The sequence below is a fragment of the Urocampus carinirostris genome, chromosome 13, assembly GCF_059441175.1.
Source record: "Urocampus carinirostris isolate Australia breed hairy pipefish chromosome 13, RoL_Ucar_1.0, whole genome shotgun sequence".
Classification (NCBI taxonomy): Eukaryota; Metazoa; Chordata; class Actinopteri; order Syngnathiformes; family Syngnathidae; genus Urocampus; species Urocampus carinirostris.
Window position 1 is genome coordinate 5,443,728 of NC_142361.1, and position 21,133 is coordinate 5,464,860.

The 21,133-nt window shown below is 39.6% G+C and overlaps 1 protein-coding gene across 5 annotated transcripts in view; it reads left to right on the forward strand.

Annotated features, from left to right (window-relative positions):
• ehbp1 (EH domain binding protein 1) overlaps window positions 1-21,133 on the forward strand; it is a 278,859-nt gene that overhangs the window by 143,752 nt on the left and 113,974 nt on the right. For 4 of the 5 annotated variants that reach the window (XM_088351022.1, XM_088351026.1, XM_088351025.1 and 1 more), the window contains 3 exons: window positions 7,788-8,459; window positions 14,590-14,631; window positions 16,040-16,189. In XM_088351022.1, coding sequence (XP_088207148.1) covers window positions 7,788-8,459; window positions 14,590-14,631; window positions 16,040-16,189 — 864 coding nt within the window. The remainder of the gene's footprint in view (window positions 1-7,787; window positions 8,460-14,589; window positions 14,632-16,039; window positions 16,190-21,133) is intronic. The other variant, XM_088351024.1, reaches the window with a different exon arrangement.

Below are 21,133 nucleotides of genomic sequence, written 5' to 3' on the forward strand. Positions count from 1 at the left end.
GATCGTGGGCAGAGAGAGTCTAGGCAGGAATAGCGGACCTGGGGTAGGGAGGTGTGCCACGGTTTTGATCCAAAGCTAACCGCAGGGATAGGAAGGAGATGATGGTGGCAGAGGTGTCAAGGAAGAGGAAGTTCTAAAACATAGAGGCAGTGTCCCAGAGCCAACAAGGAAGCTGGACAACTTAGGAGGGAGTTGTCAACCGGAAAATCAGCTCGGCTGACCTGTGGAAATTCTGTGCATTCTGCATTACCAACAATGCAAGCCTACAGCACATCTTGTCAGATGCAAGATCGCACTTTCCCAGGGCCGCTATAGATGGCGACACGATCAAGTCCTGGGGAAACTGGCTGAGGTGCTGGAGGAGCGCAGAAGGGGTCGCAAGACTTTACCAGCAGGGAACCACACCAGCTTTTTCAAGGAAGAGGGGAACAGAAAAGCGCCAGGTTGAGAGAAACATCAAGGCCTTTCTCCCCCGATCAGAAGTGGAACATGAGAGTCAAACTCAAAGGCAGCTCTGGTTTCCAACAGAGATCACAATAATATCTCTCTGCCCTGACATGGTGTGGTCAACCAAGGCAAAAATGGTGCACCTCATCGAATTCACAGTGACATCAGAAGCGGAAATGGAGGCTGCCTAAAAGCGCAAGAAAGCTAAGTACTCAGTGCTGAGTGCCAGGAAGCTGGATGGAAAGTGACAATTTACCCGGTGGAGGTTGGCTGCTGAGGCTACATGTGCTCAGCCACACGCCTCCTGAAGAACCTAAACCTAGTGCTAATGGTTTCCCACAATTAATTTGACATGGCATCATATTGTCTCTAGCATTTATTATTAAAAAATAAATACTTCTAAGATATTTCAATTTTAGCTTTAGCTTTCATAGATTTTTTAGTTCATTGATTATTGATAATGATTAATGAGTCCAGAAGAAAAATAGTAGAGACACACACATAAATAATACACGTGTTTGATTCCAACAACTGTTTATTTAAATGGCAAGGAAAATTGGATCAGATGAAATATTTAAGAAAAAAAAACTGTTCACAAGAGAAACTTGCATTTGTAATTAAAACAGTATAAATCGTGTGGGGAAAAAGGCGGTTGAGTAAAGATGGTAACGTTGTCATTTCTTAGAGAAACACAGGATTCTTTATTGATGTGCCTAATTTGAGATATTTCCCTAAGAACTGAGTAATAAGCTTGACAGCTACCCAGAAACCAGCCAACATATTATCATTTTTGTGCACAGGTTACCTTGATGAATGAGTAACGTCTTGTCACGCAGCAGGAAACATTTGTGATCTAACAATCTCCCCCCGGAGGTTCTGTGAATACTGATAAAAACAATTCAAATTCTTTGAAATACAACTTGTTTTTAAAGTAATGAAAATAGTTAGTTTTCCTGGTAACTAGTAATGTTTACTATAGAGCAGGGGTCAGCAACCTTTTTGGAGTGGAGTGCCACTTTCAAATTTCCTTCAATTCCCTCGAGTCTGCATGGTTTTCATGTTTCTCCGCGTATTTGATGGCCGTCAATTAAGTATGTCTTTTTGCCATTTTCAGGGTCTTTAAAACAACAATGTTCTGCTCATGCCCTCTTATTTATATACAAGCCCATACTTCACCCAATAACATTTTCATGGTGTTGTCCGTTACGTCCTCCTTTCAACACACACAGGGCACACGGCATGAAAGGTTTGCTGCACATTTAAAAAAAAAAAAAAAACTTTTATATGCACCCTATTGTCGTAAAAAAACAGTAACCAAAATGTACTTCAGCAAGTCTCTTAAATAGCCCCCTGACTTTCCTTTGGGCCTTTTCCTTTACACAACTGTGTAATATTAGCAGAATAATTCTCAATTGGAGTGAAGGCCTCTTGATGACTTACGTTTACAAATGTGAAACCCTCCCTAGCAGCATTTATTTTTGGCCAATGATTGCTCTGACATTGGATCTTGTGGGAGAGGCGGTTTTGTCCAAGGGTCACATCACTGAGCTTCCTGTGTGTCCTTTAATGCCAGGGGGTCATTTCTGTCATCGAATCAGGCTCAAGGATTACTGGACTATACCGGCCACTCAACTGTCAGGCACGTTCGCATACTTTATGTACTCAAATAGCAATTGACCCGCTAACTAAACCTGTGTCTCAATTAGTTGCTGTGTATGTTATCCTGTTGAGACAAAAAGCCTCCATTAAACAGATGTCAGGGACATGCAAATAATTACTGAATTATCTCTATAGTTCATATTGTTACATGTATACAATGTTTCTTGCAATCTTTTAACTGTTTAGTGCCATTTGCTTGCTCTCTTTAACAATGTGCCAAATGCAGAAATTCACAATGGGTTGATTAGGGTGGAGCTTATGTGACCCAATATTTTTTTAATTTCATGTATTCTTTTATCTTACCCCACAAAAATGTTCCACTTCCACCAAAAACTACACAGCAGAAGTTTCAGTCATGTAAGTTGATATTTAGAGGTAGCTCAATCACTGTATAAATTTGGATTAGCGCCCATTAAGCCGGTTGCACACTCAAAATAATGATGGCTTAGGTACATAATACAGACAAGAAAAAAAACTCAGTCCTTTATTAGAGTCTCTTTACGGCTGTCAGGAAAAGTTTTGCCGTGTTTTTCAGCAATTTGCAGCAGATGCTGCAGATCCGTTTCATCTTTTGTGATATGACCACATTATTCCTGAATCAATTACAGACATCTTGGTGCGATCTAAAGCAGCAGCTAACTCAGGAGTTATGTTTTTCATGCCTCTTTTACTATTTGAGATACCAACACCTGATATGTCATGACTTGTTCTTGGTTTATCATCTTCCGAACGACTACTGCTACATGATAATTGAATTGACTCATTCGCAATTCTTTGTTCAGCTTTAGATTCTGGGCGTCGTTTCAAGGTCTTTCCTTGATTTTCTTCAAGTCTTTTTTTCTTTCTCTGCTAATTTTTTGGCAACACCTGTCATTGACCCCTTTCTTCCCTTTGCTCTTTAAGCCAACAAAAACTCTTTGTCTTCTGGAATTGTCATAATGTTGAGAGCATTAGTATGAGCAATGTCAAACAAGTCATCAAGTTCTTTTTTGAATTCACTTTCCAGGGCTTTTTGTGTTGCTGTCTGTCGTCCTTTTTCAGAGAACGCCATGCTTGAAAATGGTTTTCAAGTTTAGTCTGACAATTTTCTGGATCTCGAATTGGAATTCTTGCTCTATTCCAAAATTATGATATTTCTTTCACTGTCACTGCGAAAGATGCTCTGATGGGCGTGTGCAATTGCAAGTGTTGATAAAGAAAGAAACCAAAAGCAATGTGAACTGATGGTAGCTTGCTTCCAGTGAGATCAGACACACAAGTGCCAAGCAGATACACTTCGTTCTTTGATTTAGTTGAAACAATGTACTGCCTGATGCTGATCTTTGAATGTCAATCACTTCTTGGAGGATAAAGAAGGTCTGCTGGCCTTGTCTTCAAAAGTAGGTCAAGGGAAATTACACTAGTTGAATTAGACTGATTTGCTGAGCAATGACTTGTGGGTAATAATTGTTTGAGATATAAACTTACACATATGTGGCTTATCCCAGCATCTCTAGAACTCCCATTTAAGAAAAATGATAGAAAACGCCAAACTTCTTAGCAATTGAGCTACCTCTAAAATTTATTTTATTTAGACCAAACCGCACAGCAATTAGTCTTTTGTGTACTGGAACACAGTTAGGGGGTAAGACAGTGACTTTTTGCAACTTTGAAAATAAGCTCCACCCTAGGGTTGATACTTGCTAATAGACCTTATCCTTTGTATGAATACTTGTCACATAGTGACAGATTTACGTTTACACATAAGACACTTTTTTCCACCGTAATGAGTACTCAATTTTCCACACTATAAGGTGCACTGGATTATACGGCACAACACCCCAAAAAAGTATTTTGTGATATCCTTTTTACTAAATAAGGCGCACCAGGGGGTGTTTGGCCGGCTTTTTACCTGCCAAAATCTGACTCCCCTGCTAATATTGACCTTGTTTGAGATATAGACTTGTGACTTCTAGGGTAACCTTCTGTGACATAAATATGTCAGCACATGGATTTAAAGCGCTTCAGAACGTTTCTCATAATATTACTATTATTAATAATAATAATAGTGGAAATAAAAGGAACTAGATTTGTCGAACACCTATTCAGTAACGCATCACAAAGTGGAGGTACAGTAAGACCACGGTTATCGCGGTTAATGGGGACCAAAACCACCCGCGATAAGTGAAAATCCGCGAAGTAGCGGCGCACTTTCAAAAAAAAAAAAAAATTTAGACCCGGTTAATGGGGAACAAAACCACGCGCAAAAAGTGAAAATCTGCAAAGTAGCGACGACCCTTCAAAAGGAAAAAAAAATATGTATATTTTTTTCAAATTTTATTTTATTTTTTTTAAGATTATAATTTAATAGACCCGGTTAATGGGGACCAAAACCACACGCTAAAAGTGAAAATCTGCGAAGTAGCGACGCCCCTTCAAAAAAAATCTCATCTCATTATCTGCACCGCTTGTCCGCCGAACTCGCTCCGTCGCGCGGCTCGGGAGTGACAACCGCCGCCTTATCCCGCGTCCGCTGACGTTCCGCCGAAAAAAACCCGCAAAAAGTTAAAATCTGCGAAGCAGCGACGTCCCTTAGAAAAAAAAAAAAAACAGACAGCGAAGCTCTGAAGCCGCGAACGTCGAACCGCGAAGTAGCGAGGTCCCACTGTATTCCTCTGTAGTTGGATCCCAATGCCCAAAAAAACATAATGGCTTTAAAGTGTGTCTTACTTTACGAACAGTATCGGCAGGGAAGTCCGATTTTAAATGAAAAAACAAACCAAAACGATTTGTTTAGACCGCGGGTTCCAATGCAACCAGGTTTTCATTTACAATAAAATACCTTACCTATGGCATTACATCACCGTCTCGAACGAGACGAAGACTCCGGTAAAAACAGGGGTTGGAGACTACGCGCTACAATAATAGCGGAACCATTGACACACCCTGCTCACTCGATATGGAGTTTCTAGCTATGTACCGGGAGAGTTAACTGTGGTCTTTGTGTTTGCTGTATACTTTCCACCGCTAACAGTTTCACCGGATGCTAACGTTAGCATAGCGCTAAATCTCCTGCCCGCTGCTAAACAGCAGCTTGCACACCCCAACGGAGCTTTATCGTCGACGGCGACTTTAATCGGGCATGTTTATGGACTGTACTCCCAAATCCATTCAATTGTGGACTGAGCAATTCGGAAAAACGCTGGACTATATGTAATGTAAGATCAAACATTCGGTTGTGTCCAGCAACTCTGTTTGACCCTCCCATTCAGTTTACTGTGTGGCTGTAGAGTTGGAGGAAGTATGTTTTTTGGTGAGATGCAGACATATACATTCTTTGTTCATTGAGGCAACAAGACAAAGGTCTTATGCTGGAATGAGAGCAACACTATCAAGCAGTACAGATACAAGCTCAGAGACGTGTGTGGCTGTGCTGGTATGGGGATGGTCTGTGGTTGTGGAAGTGTATGTGTTTTTCTAATCTATTTACTTGTCATTTTCTGTGATAAAGGTTTTCATCTTGTCTTTCTGTGTCTAATGTGGCGGCGGGTGGTCGGCACCCCTGTGCGCGCGCCTGTGTGTGTGTGTGTGTGTGTGTGTGTTGCACTTTATAATCAAACTTGTATTTTCTAATCACACTCTAATCAGACCAATTACACGCGTGCCGGTGAGCATGGGGAGGCTGATTTGGTGGATTGATAAACACACACACCTTGCACATAAACCTTTCCTTTCATATAGATACAAACCAACACACACAGTCAAAGAGTGGGATTAAACGCTCTGTCTCAAGGTATCTCAGTCTCTTATCTGGAACAACACTCAATCACTGATGTGACCTGTCAGCAGTCCTCCAAACAGGTGTCTCATGCAGAACTATAGCGTGGGCATCAAATACAACGTTGAACCTGTATGCTGAATTCCCTTTGCACTTGGCACCAAGCAGTTTTGTTTTGTCTATCGTTTTTTCTATCCTAAATCAGGGGTAGGAAAACTTTTTGAGTCACAGGCTGCATTGGTTTAAAAAGATTTTCATAAGGGCCGGGCCGAAGGGAAAACATGTTTGATTGATGCATTTATTTTTTTGTATACACCGATAGTCATTAATCCGATACCTTACCAATACATGAGAAAAAAATATAAGCATTTACAGTGGTACCTCTACTTACAAATTTAATTGGTTCTGGAAGTAGCTTTGTATCCTGAAACAGTGTAAATTTAGATGCCTTTTGAGTGTAAATGCACTAATCTGTTCCAAGCCCTACCAAAGCGTATCGTTTTTTAATAAATCAAAAAAGAGCATTAAAACATGAAATAAATCCATGTTAATATTAAATTACCGCACAATAATAATAAAAGTGAGCGGCACATAATGTAAAAAAAAACAAAGAATAAAAGAAATAATTAAAATATGCATTTACCGTTTAACTGGGGACACAGAAAGCATGCCGGAATCCACGCATACACACTGGTTGCCAGGTAGAACTCTAGGAGCTGTGAATGGCAGCTGTACTGTATTTTTAACATTGCATCCGGAAACACCTTTGTAACTAGAGGCAATATTTTCCTGTTCAGGTATTTTGTAACCTGAAAAATGTATATGTAGAGACATTTGTAAGTAGAGGTACCATTCTACCGGTATGTTGTTTCTTTGTATATTGGTTTATGAAAAGACCGTTTATTCCAAATCGTTTTAAAATACTCAAAATATACAATTGCATGAATTTTTTTATCTTGATAAATATTATTTTCAATCATGTTGCAACAAACATCAAATCACACAACGAACAAATCATCTGACGAGAAGAAAGGGATGACTGGTTAAAGCCAAAAGCTTATAAGAGACTCGTCCCTAAAATGACTTTGAACGCTTTTTCTAGCAATTATATTAACAAATTATCATCTTACACCATTATACCAATTTTTTGATAGTCCATTTAATATCGATCACATTGTTTCCCCAATTTTCTCCTCCTCCTCTCTAACAACAATGGTTGGTTTAATGGTTGGATCCCTCAACTACAATGGTCAACGGGGCACCATTTCCTATGGTGTGTCTTGAGCAAGTAGAGCCCGGTGGCGCCCATCCCTCTCCAGGCCAACATACGTTTACACCCACTCCCAAACCGGGGACATTTCGCGTGTTAGGCGAATGTGCTAACCACTGTACTATAAGGAATCGTCTACATCAGCCATTCAGGACATGAAAGCTCAGTCAAAGTTTTATTTTAACAACTATATAATGTGTACAACCTTAAACAAATAGGCATTTTCTTGTGGAATTTCAAATTGGATTGGAAGTGAACCAAGAGTGAGTAACAAGGCCCTGGGAAGACCCAAGTGACAGCCGGTACCTTGCCCTTCCATCACATGTTTTTTTTAAGCTCATATGATGTCAAAACTTTAGGTCATTGTTCGATGTGATACGCTTTATTTTCTTAGCTTTGGCTCACGGGCCAGGTTAAATCCATTGGCGGGCCTGACTGTTTTTTTGCCGACGCCTATTTTAAATCATCCTGATTAATTGTTTAGGAGTAAGCAAATGGCATTGTTATGGGTTCCTTAAAAGGGTGGTGACAAGTAGTGGGTTGGGTTTCCCAAAATGTTCTACACTACCCCATTAAGGTACACTGTGAGGATTCCCCTTTTACATGTGTTTGTCTGTTACTCAACAGTTTTCCAATTTGTTTTTTGTTCACCAGGCATATGATGGATTTGCTAGCTTGGGCATCTCTCGCCTTCTGGAGCCATCAGACATGGTGCTGCTGGCCATTCCTGACAAACTGACTGTGATGACCTATCTCTACCAAATCCGTGCGCACTTCTCTGGCGAGGAGCTCAATGTAGTCCAGATTGAGGCCAACAGCAGTCGTAGCACCTACAAGGTGGGTGACTTTGAAACAGATACTAATGCCTCCATTGGCCAGGACAAGTTCTATGCAGAGCTAAACGACATGCAGTCGCAGCCCCTCGGAGACTCTACACCCAATGGATGCAACACCACCAAAGTTCTGGTGAAAGGTGAAAATGTTGCGCCATCAGCTGGTTGTCAATCAGTGGCTCCTGCATCGTCTTCTACAACCAACCTAACATCGTCTGGGTTAAGTCTCATCAATGCTTCGGACCTACCGGAGAAGCGTGACGCTAAAACTCTGCAGCAAAAGAACCAGGCTGTGAAAGCAGACACCTGCTCCACCACACCTATGGAGGGCCATCCCTCTGCCCTCTCACCTACTCAGGTGAAGCTGGGCTTCTCGTACAACAGGGACGCAGACCTCATCAAGAAAAAGAGGGCTAACATTCGTCATTCCAAATCTGAGACTATTTCTGATTCAGGCGTACCCGTCAACCATACAGAGTCATTGACCAAACAGGTAAATAGATGCATACACACAAGTACAAAATAAGAGTGCTCCAGACATTTTGTCATATTTAAATATGAGTACCCTTTTTAACAACTCTTTTTAAGCAATAGGATAAAGGGACTAATCACACTCATCAACCAACTTATTGTTTGACTGTTAACAGCTAGTCTCCAACCAGAGCTCAGAACAGTTAATCAAGGTGTTACCCAGACAATTTTGTGGTTTCCATAAAAGTTCACACTTTTATTTATCAAATAAGTTGCAAAAAAATAGAAAGTATAGTCGGGACATTAAGATGGTTAGGAACAACGACTATTTTTTTAAAATATAACTATATCCTTCAAATGCTCCATTGCAGCAATTTCATGCAGACTTTTGGCATTTGTCAGCCCTTGCTTCCAGAAGCACCTCCCTCTATTTGGATTTGCTTCTTGCATACCATGTGGTAAAGCTGCTCCAACAACAGCAAATGGGGTTGAGATTTGGTGACTACACTGGCTGTCTTTTCCCTAAATGGTTTTTGGATAATTTGGAGGTGTATTTTGGGTCATTGTCCTGTTGTTGGATGAAATTTGATCTATCACGTAGGGCTGCAACTAACGATTAATTTTATAATCGATCAATCAGTTGATTATTTTTTGATAAGTCGATGAATCATATTTCTCAAAGACACTTTTAATTCCCTCATCTTTATTCATACATTGAAGTTTTGGACGGATAGAAAAATAGTGCACAAAACAACAGAATATTCTGTAATATAAAACAATGAAAAATAAAAGGGTTTATCAATTAATTGACAATAAACAAAAATACCTAGAAATGTATGCTATACATCTGCAAATATGTAGATACTCCTTTCCTACCACCCCATCCAAAGATCATATTATATTTTGATTTACCATACAAACCAAAACAAAAAACAGAACTACATTCCATTTTATGTGTTGCATTTTTTTCCTACAAAAAAATGTATTCAAAATGTAAACAAACTCACTTTTCAAAATGTTTTTAGGAATATATATATATATATATATATATATATATATATATATATATATATATATATATATTCATTTATTTATTCATTTTTTGGGGGGATCAAATCCTGCTGTATGATAAACATGACTAGACCTGAAAATGATGTATGCTCAAGAAGCCCGTTGTGTAGATTATTATTTTTCTTTTTATTTCTTTTATTTACTTATTTTCTGATTGTTTCCCCTCTGTATTTCTGCAGCACTGATAAAATAGTCAACTACTAAGTTAAAAGTTTGATGCCAGTCTTGTTTGTTATAATACAATATTCAATTTTTAGGATTTAAACAATGTAAGTAATGTAATAACATTTTTTATGCTCTCTGCAGGACCAAAGCGGTACTACAAACCCAGTGTTACAACGGAATAGTATTTGCATTGATTTAACGTACTTGGTGGCCTATAAATCACGTGATACAACGAAGCGATGTTCTAATTAGTTGCCAATGCTTTAAGTCATCGATTAAAACTGATTTTATCGATTAGTTGTTGTAGCCCTACAATCAAGCACTGTCCTCATTTTATGGCATTAGGTTGTAAATTTGGTGTTACCCTTCCTTATACAAAGCCCCTTTAACATACAATGTTCAACATTCATGTTCTTGGCAGCACCAAAGTAACCCCAAACCATAACATTACCCTCACCATGCTTGATTGCTGGCGTAAGGCACTCTTCCAGCATCTTTTCAGTTGGTCTCACAAATATTCTTCTGTGTGAACCAAACACCTCTAACTTTAATTCATCTATCTAAACACTTTTTTCAATCTTCCTCTGTCTAATGCCCGTTTTCTCCTGCCCGTTAATCTCTTCCCTTTTTGGCAAGTCGCGGGTGTCTGTTTTTCTTTCCCACTCTGCTTTGAAAGCCAGCATCTCCGAGTCAGCTCATCTCTGTAGATATTGACACTGGTGTTTTGCCGGTACATTTTAACATGTCTTCTATTATAGTTCTTGTAAGGTGTCTATTTTTCAAACTAGAGACTAATGTACTGGCCCACTTGCCTGGTTGTGCAGAGGTGCCTTCCAATTCTCTTTCTACTAACCTACTGGCCTCTTAGTGATGTTCTCTGAAGGGAGTAGTACAAACTGTTGTAGGCTATCTTCAGATTCTTGGCAATTTCTGGCATGAAATAACTTCATTTCTTAAAACAAGATTAAACTGTCGAGTTTTACATGAAAGTTCTGTTTTTCTGGCCATTTCGAAAGTTTAATCATACCCACAAATTTAATGCTCCCAATACTTGAAAAGCTCAAAGGAAGGCACAATTTCTAGGTTGTCTAACCATCTAAAATGTTCTTAGCTCTAATTTTTTACAAGAGTTTTCTAATTGTCCATTACCCTTCTAGTGCAATTAGCAAACACAATGTACTATCAGGACACTTGAGTGCTAGTTGCTGGAAATGGGCTTCGAAGCATCCTATGTAGGTTATTGCATTACAAAAACAGTCGTTGGAGCTAAAATTCTCATTTACCACCATAACAACTTATGAGATGTATTTTTAATAGTTTTAGAACAGTACTTATTCAAAAACAAGGACATTTCTGAGCAACCCCTCTTCTGTTTGAAAATTCCCATGCCCCTAACCAGTTTAAGCCTTACATTTTAAAATTCCTTCGTTATTTTTATTTTTTTTCTTGTCCTAATTTCTGACTTTGATTTAAACTACATTAGTCGTGTGCTGTCACAAGAAGCTCCGATTGTGAGAAAGTTCATTTATTCCTTGCTAAGCTTCTAGTAATAGGCATTCTCCGAAATGACCCCTGTACCGAAATTGTCCTGCCTGGCATTAGTCGTCGTATTCGTCGTTGCCTGTCTTTTCCTAGATGCCGCAGGGCTGGCCTGCTACAACCCCCCTACTTTGACATGTAATCATATTTTTCATTACATTTCTCATCCCCTGGCTTGATGGCAGTCAGTGCCGTGACCAGTCAAGCGTGGTGATGCTGGGCTTTTTTTTTCTTTTTGCTACGAGCACGCCTCATCTTTTCTACTCCCAGCAAGCCAGCTACGTAGTAAATATTTTGCTGCCATCCATTCCACTCACAGTTTAATGCTTCCTGTTTACAAGCAGAAAGGTCACAGGACAGGCGGGGTGAAGCACACATTGACAGCTATGACACCCCTATTTTACTGCTGGGTGTATCTGCTCGAGGGAAGGGGATATTCAGTCGGGTCCTCGTATGACTTTCAAAGTAAACATTGTTGGGAAATGCCACTTAAAACAATCACAGTAAAGCAACACATTACTGTGACTCGTTCAATATCATCATCATTTAATGTTATTTTCTTATCTCAAACAGACGAGCGCTCTACCTCCTCCTTTAGTCTTTTTCTCATTTGATGATAACTTATTCCAGTCAAACCATGTTAGCTATTATCTATTGGTTTTAGGGGAGGGACAATATGCTTTGGATTCGATTGTATCACGGTACTAAGGTGCCAATTCGATTTATAACACAATTCTCGATCATTGCGATTCTAAAAGTATTGCAATTCAATGTAATTGATGATTGCCATTTAATTTTCTTTCTTAAAAGCAAGCTTCAATCATACACTTCTGATAAGCAGTCATGTTCATCATGTCACCGCAGTGGGATATACAGGGAGTGCAGAATTATTAGGCAAATGAGTATTTTGACCACATCATCCTCTTTATGCATGTTGTCTTACTCCAAGCTGTATAGGCTCGAAAGCCTACTACCAATTAAGCATATCAGGTGATGTGCATCTCTGTAATGAGAAGGGGTGTGGTCTAATGACATCAACACCCTATATCAGGTGTGCATAATTATTAGGCAACTTCCTTTCCTTTGGCAAAATGGGTCAGAAGAGTGACTTGACAGGCTCTGAAAAGTCAAAAATAGTGAGATATCTTGCAGAGGGATGCAGCACTCTTAAAATTGCCAAGCTTCTGAAGCGTGATCATCGAACAATCAAGCGTTACATTCAAAATAGTCAACAGGGTTGCAAGAAGCGTGTAGAAAAACCAAGGCGCAAAATAACTGCCCGTGAACTGAGAAAAGTCAAGCGTACAGCTGCCAAGATGCCACTTGCCACCAGGTTTGCCATATTTCAGAGCTGCAACATCACTGGAGTGCCCAAAAGCACAAGGTGTGCAATACTCAGAGACATGGCCAAGGTAAGAAAGGCTGAAAAACGACCACCACTGAACAAGACACACAAGCTGAAACGTCAAGACTGGGCCAAGAAAAATCTCAAGACAGATTTTTCTAAGGTTTTATGGACTGATGAAATGAGAGTGAGTCTTGATGGGCCAGATGGATGGTCCCGTGGCTGGATCGGTAAAGGGCAGAGAGCTCCAGTCCGCCTCAGACGCCAGCAAGGTGGAGGTGGGGTACTGGTATGGGCTGGTATCATCAAAGATGAGCTTGTGGGGCCTTTTCGGGTTGAGGATGGACTCAAGCTCAACTCCCAGTCCTACTGCCAGTTTCTGGAAGACACCTTCTTCAAGCAGTGGTACAGGAAGAAGTCCGCATCCTTCAAGAAAAACATGATTTTCATGCAGGACAACGCTCCATCACACGCATCCAAGTACTCCACATCGTGGCTGGCAAGAAAGGGTCTAAAAGAAAAAAAACTAATGACATGGCCTCCTTGTTCACCTGATCTGAACCCCATAGAGAACCTGTGGTCCCTCATCAAATGTGAGATTTACAAGGAGGGAAAACAGTACACCTCTCTGAACAGTGTCTGGGAGGCTGTGGTTGCTGCTGCACGCAATGTTGATCGTGAACAGATCAAAGCACTGACAGAATCCATGGATGGCAGGCTTTTGAGTGTCCTTGCAAAGAAAGGTGGCTATATTGGTCACTGATTTGTTTTTGTTTTGTTTTTGAATGTCAGAAATGTATATTTGTGAATGTTGAGCTGTTATATTGGTTTCCCTGATGAAAATAAATAATTGAAATGGGTATACATTTGTTTTTTGTTAAGTTGCCTAATAATTATGCACAGTAATAGTCACCTGCACACACAGATATCCTCCTAAAATAGCTAAAACTAAAAAAGCCCCACTCCAACTTCCAAAATATTCAGCTTTGATATTAATGAGACTTTTGGGTTCATTAAGAACATGGTTGTTGTTCAATAATAAAATTAATCCTCAAAAATACAACTTGCCTAATAATTTTGCACTCCCTGTACTGTAGGTCTGCGACAAAGTTTCAGACAGTTTTGGTCATTTCTAGCTCCGTCTTCCTGGGAACTGTGTAAATACTTTGGATTCAAAATGTATGGGGGATGGCCTTAATTCTCGTTGCACGCTTTCTTCTTATATTTTCCACTTACGTTTCCCTTCCCGCATATTTACGTATTTATGACATCACAAAATGTTTTCTTGGAAGAAACGTCGATTTTAAAAATCTCCCATAGTAAAATCACGATATAAACATTAATTTTTTGTCCCACCGCTAATTCCTTTTAAAACAGTTTTTACTAGCTGTTCCTTGTTTTCTCTTGAAAGAAAGTTACTCTTTTAGATAATAATAAATACATTCACAGCATATCTATTCTCGTGTCAACATTTTTGAGGAATTCCATTTCTACATTTAAAACAATTTCACAATATGTACAGTCCGTACCTATGGTTTTGGGCTCAAACAAACATTCGGTGCACCTAAGGAGACTGTATGACGCGCTTTAGCCTTAATGATCATTTGAAGAGTAGCCAACTGTAATTGTTATTGATGAAATGAAATGAAATGATCTGCATTTATATAGCGCTTTTCAAGTCAAGACTTCCCAAAGCGCTTTACACTGTCCTTCACATTTCCCAATAGCGGCCGTGCAGTCATTTTACAGTCTACTCAGTATTTCATCAAACAACTAACTTTGGTCTATTTAGCTAATTCTTGCTAACCTGCTTATTGGGGGCATTAGGGGTTCAGTGTCTTACCCAAGGACACTTCGACATGTAACACGGAGGAGCCGGGATTCGAACTGCGATCTCTTAACCCGAAGACGAGCGCTCTACCTCCTGAGCCACTGCCGCCCCTATCAATGCAGGCTTTCTAGCAGAGTGAATATTATCTGTTATGGCTCAACAGATGCAAAGGACCATCACATTTGGTAATTTGTTTTGCAGGAATCAACAATGGCCACCGTTTCAAGTCCCATTGCTGAAAAGGTAAAAGCAGCAATGTATTTCGATTTGGATCAATCGAACTATTGATTATTCATTCAAATAAAAAAGTGGTTCAATCATTAATTTCATTGTTTTTTTTACCTTTCATTAATAGTGCATTAACAAGTAAGCAACCTAACAATATATAAAAATCTTATCTTTACTATCATATAGTTATTTTCCTGCTTATATGTTGTTCTTTAAAAATATAACACATTCAAATTACAAGCAAACCTCTCAGTACTGTATATATTACATAGTTCAACTTTAAATAGCGACACAGAAAGTGTGATTAGCCTGTCATTGTCATCTGTATGTGTACTGGTGTGGCAATCGTAAGGACCTGTGTTTGAATTGTCTTTGCTCAAAAACCCAGGTTGGCATCAAACAACCGCAAAAGGCTTCAAAAATAGGTGTGGGGGGAGTGCTGGTAAGCTACCTCATGCTCGCCCCCGCAGGTTTTCTTTAAATCTCTATGTCAGTATAGTGGTGTAAGTAAGAAAAGGCCTGCTTCAAATGGAGTCCGAACGGCAACCCAAACCCCTAGAAAGATGTAAAAAGTTTATTTGGGCGCGTCTACAACATGTCATGTCATGTCAAGTCAAGTCAAGTCTTGTTTATTTGTATAGCCCTTAATCACAAAGAGTATCAAAGGACTGCATAGACCACAGATTATTGCAAACCACAGACTATTATGGCACCATCACCTGATCTAAAACCTACTTTAGGGCACAGATACACAGATATTGTCAACATAAAATATAGGTTATTCATATGCTATAGAATAGAAGTGTGTTTTAAGCTAAGATTTAAACATTTCCACTGAGGTTGCAGATCGAATCTCAGGGGGAAGAGCATTCCACAGCACTTGGGCCCGAATGAAGAACGCTCTCGAACCTGCGAATCTCTTCTTGGCTCTTGGGATCACTAGTAGACCAGCATTTTCAGAGCGAAGGCTCCGGACCGGAACATAGGGGGAAATTATATCTGAAAGATATGAGAGAGCACCTCCATGCATGATTTTCTATACTACCAACAGAACCTTAAAATCACCCCTTCAGCTAACAGAGAGCCAATGCAGGTTAGCTAAAATCGTGGTAATGTGATCAAACTTTTTTGTCCGAGTTAAAAGCCTCGCTGCAGCATTTTGCACTAGCTGAAGGCTCTTGATTTTGGACTTGGGTAGACCGGAGAGTAGTGCATTACTTGCACGCGCATCGTGAGTTAGCTCACTTATGCTGCAATGATCACACAAACCAGGAGATGGTAGCAAAGAATAACAAAGTATCATTTTCCGTATAGCCTTTTCAAGTCATTTTACAGTCTACTCAGTATTTCATCAAACAACCAACTTTGGTCTATTTAGCTAATTCTTGTCATATAATATACCTTTGTGTTGTTCTTTTCTCAGAAAGCCTTATCCCGACAGGAGGAGCTGAAGGAGCGAGCCCGTCTGCTCTTAGAGCAAGCTCGTCGAGACGCTGCTATGAAGGCTAGCAACAAGAGTTTCTCCAATACAGGTGTCGCCACTACACAGAGTCGAAGCACCAATGTCTGCAATGTGAGTCTAGATAATTATTTTTTATTTGTTGCCCTTCAATCTATCTTTAAAGTGAGTGTTTTTGACCATTCCAGATTAAGATTTTTTTTGGCATGAGTTGCCAAGTTTGGAGGAGGGTGAGGGACAAACAGAGATGGGGGGATCCAACTGGATGTTTGATCTTACTGTACACACGGTCCAGTGTTTTATTCCCTAATTGCTCAGTCCACGTATTGAATGGATTTGGGAAGTACAGTCCATAAACATGCCCGATTAAAGTCGCCGGTGACGATAAAAGCTCCATTGGGGTGTGCAAGCTGTTTATTGATAGCAGCGGGCAGGAGATTTAGCGCTATGCTAACGTTAGCAACCGGTGGAACGTAAACAGCAACCACAATGACCACAGTTAGCTCTCTCGGTAGATAGAAGGGTCCACACGATACTGCTAGAAACTCTATATCGAGTGAGCAGTGTGTGTCAATGATTCGGCTGTTATTGTAGCGCATAGCCCCAACCCTTTTTTACCGGAGTCTCCGTCTCGTTCGTGCCGGTGAAGCGTGCGTCCTGCTAGTTGTAATGCGGCGTCGGGAAAGCCAAGACTCCGTGATGACAAAAATACTCCAATTCCGGATGCTGTTGGTGGCGTTTCGCAGCTCAAATTCATTCTTTATTGTTAAATTAGTTGAATGAAAACATTAAATGTTCTTTCCTGTCATCATAATATTGTAAAATTAAATTGGAGGCCTTCTCCTTTCAGTGTAAGAAAACTATTTTGAGAGCGGCTGGCTGGCTAAATGCTAACATCGAGGATCCTGAGGTTGAGCCAGGCCTTTGAAATAAATATAATAAATCTATCACGAAGGTAGCTTTTTCCCACTAGTTGTAACTCTAGGTAATCCGTTTTATGGGTAATGGATCTGCCGTTGGTGAGCTACTGGCAAAATGTATTATTATCACCCTCAAACCATCCAGCGTCTTTGATTGTACCTTCTTGTTTTAAAAATTATTTTTTCATTAAATACATATACAGGAAGGCTTTTTTTACTGTGCTGTATTCACAGTGCATATAAATCTAGCACACACAAACACACTATATATATATATATATATATATATACAGTGGAACCTCTGTTTTCGAACGCCTTTCAGTTCAAACAAATCGGTTCTCGACAATAAATTTAAAGAAATTATTGCTTTGCTTTTTGTTAAAAAAATCGGAGTTCGAATGCCGGTACGCTAGGGGCGATGCTGAGCGACGTACAGGTGTAGATTGCCCCCACCCCTCGTGAAGAACTTTTGTCACGTGAGCGCGCACTCCTTTTTGCTTTTTAATATCAGTGAACGGAGTGTTTTAACCCCTAATTATGCCTCGGAAGAAGGTCGGTGCAAGCAGCAAAGTTGCTACAGGTGAAAAAAGAAGAGTAGTGCGTACAACTATTGCATTTAAGAAAGAAATAATAGCAAAATATGAAGAAGATGTGCGAGTTTCCCTTCTTTCTGCAGACCACCACAAAGGTAAGAAATCCTATTCATAAATCTTTTCTTTATCCTTTAACCGCTCACCACTTGTTGTGGAGACCCGGGTGCTAAATGACGTGTAAACAACCTGATTTTTTTATTTTTACACGTTCATGTTAGCGTAATCTTTCATACGGAAGATTACGCTAACGCGAACGTACGATTAGCCTGGGTTAGCTTCATGTTTACGTTCAGGGTGTTGGAACCGATTAAAACGATTTTACATTACTTTTATGGGAAAAAACGATTTCGGTGATTGAACAAATCGGTTTTCGAACAGGGTTCTGGAACGGATTATGGTCGAGAACCGAGGTTCCACTATATATATATATATATATATATATATATATATATATATATATATATATATATATATATATATATATATATATATACCTTATTTTCCGCACTATAAGGCGCACCTAAAAGTCTTGTTTTTTTTCAAAAGCTGACCATGCGCCTTATAACACAGTGCGCCTTATATATGGCTCAATATTAAATTCGCAAGGTCTCGCAACTACGAGAAACAGCCGCCGACTCCATTTTTCGCGCTGTGCATACTGGGAAATATTAAACAATTGGTAGTTGCCGGGGCTCGTGTTGTATTTGTTTACTAAGTGGCAAAATGGCTACCCCATTAAACTGCTTAATTCATATTCAACAAATACAGTATTTGTCTGAATCCAGGGTTATGACTGGTGAAGATGTAAAGCACAATTTACCTTAAACAAACGCAGAATTATTCAGAATGTCACGTTTGAGAGAGAGAGAGAGCGAGAGAGAGAGCGAGATTCTCTTTCATACGTGCATTTGTATAAGAAAATGGCTCCTGTTAAGAGACACGCGTACAACGCCGAGTTTAAACTCAAAGCGATCAGTCACGCAGCACAACACGGCAATAGAGCGGCAGCGAGAGAGTTAAACTTAAATGAATCGATGGTACGGAAGTGGAGAAAGGATGAAGATAAGCTCCGCCAAGTAAGGCAAACTCAACAAAGTTTCCGTGGCAATAAAGCAAGATGGCCAGAGTTAGAGGAGACACTTGAACAGTGGGTTGTTCAACAAAGAGCGGCAAGCAGAAGTGTCAGTACGATAACTATACGTATGAAGGCAACAGCGCTGGCACAAAAACACCGGACGTGTTGGATGGCCCATTCACTGAGATATGGTCAATTCGAACACAGCAGAAGAAGAATTCGAGGGATTCGTCGATGAGGAGCTTATAGAGTGATCTTTGTTTTTCTTTTGTGTGTTTACGTTTTACATTTTACAGTTATTATGTTATTGCTTTGCACTCGTTGTTTTTGCACATTACGAGTGTCACTTTATTGCGATTGCACTAACGTTTCATTTAAAATAACAGTATCAGACGTTTTTTTCTTTGCGTGTTGACTAAATGGACAAAAAATAAAATGATATGTCGATGTTGTTCAAAGATGTGTCACGAAAATGCTTTACCTCAGAGAAAATAATAAAACGGCTGTTTATTTATTTTGGGAGTGAATGGAGTTGTGGAAAGCTTGTTTGTTAATAAAGTTTGACCTTTTTGAATATTTTGTTGACATTCCCTTGAGCGTGGCAACATCTAGAGGTTGCATAAAGTAACTACATTCTCTACTGTAGTCAAGTCGTCACATTTATTTACTGTAAATAGCCCTTAATCCCAAAAATGTCTCGAAGGACTGCACAGGATTACAATTACAAAATTGCACAATTACCTGATCTTAAACCAGCATGCACTTATAGCGCCTTATAATGGGGTGCGTCTTATGTATGGCATAAGTTTTAAAATATATCATTCATTGAAGGTGCGCCTTATAACATGGTGCGCCATATAGTGCGGAAAATACGGTATATATATATTGTATAATAAATGTGTAGATTTACTCTACCCACCTATACACACACAGTCCTCCTCAACCTGCCCTTTTGATAGCATCTGCTGTGTGTTGTCTGCTGCAGTACACACTGCACAATGAAAAACCGCCTAGTATCTAAACCACGATACATCGAGTGATTACTGTACATGTTACTGATACCAGTTTAAATCTTCAAATATTGGCAATGTTCAGTTTTTAAACGGCTATGTCAATATGCAAGCTCTACATATACAATACGATAAATCCATCCATCCATCCATTATCTGCACTGCTTATCCTTATTAGGGTTGCGTGGTGCTGGAGGCCAACTTAGCTGTCTTCGAGCAGTGGGCAGGGGACACCCTGAACTGGTTCCCAGGCAGTGAAAGGGGCACACAGAGACAACTCACTCGCTCATACACATCTAGGGACAATTTGGACCAGCCAATTAATCTGACAATCATGTTTTTGGGATGTGGGAGAAAACTGGAGTGCCTGGAGGAAACTTACGAAAGCAAGTGGAGAACATGCAAACTCGGCACAGGAAGGCTGGTAGCTGAATTTGAAAATCATTACCTCAGTACTGTGCCCCGGATGCGCTAACCACTAAGCAGCCATGCCTCCCACATACTATAAATATGAATATAAAATGATTGAATGGATCATTGGTTTGCATTTAATGCATACCGTAGGTATCAGAATCCTGTTCTTTGGAGTTTAAGAACAGCTTTATTTCCCAGGGTCGTCTTCTTTGTATATTTATATACAGCTAAAGCCTTCAGTTTGTTTCTATACACACCACGTGTGTATTTATACAGTGCTTTGCAAAGGAATTTGGCCCTCTTGAACTTTTTAATCTTGCATGATGTTTTAAGCTTCACAATCAACAATTGTAACACAATTATGAAGTGAAACAAAATATATTGGATAGTTTATAGTTTTCTAACAACATCCTGAAAATAGGTGCATGCAATATTATTAGGCAGCCTTTCTTGTTATTTTGCACCACATTTTGCTGCAATTACAGCAAGTCGCTTGGGGTATATCAGTTTTGCACATTTAGAGAATTAAATTCTTGCCCAATTTCTGTTGCAAAAAACTCAAACTCAGTGAGGTTAGATGGGGAGCGACAATGAGGAGGTAAAGAACTATGTTGCTTTTACGCCTAACATTTCTTTGTCTGAAATGTTGCGAAAAGTTTAATGAGGTCAAATACTTTGGAAGGCACTGTACAAACTTAATAAAGATAACTAAGCAAAGAACTATACTTATGGAGATTAGAATTTTGATAGTATTATTGTAATGTATTTTATTGATCATAGAAAAGGCTAAAATGAAATTCTATCTTTAAAATGTGTCTCCCTTTCATTTCATAAAACTCCATAATGGCCTACTGTAGTGTTGTGTAACTCAGGTGTAAAGTGATCGCCTTTAGTGCTCTCTTTTTTGTTCCAAAAATGTCCTCTTGAGCGAAGAGGGAAACCTTCTGCTCATTAACTTGTTCTCACACTCTCTTGACTGTGTCAAAAGCTGTCATGTCAACTACACCCACATGTAGGCATTCGGCTCTTTGGTCATCTTTTACTCG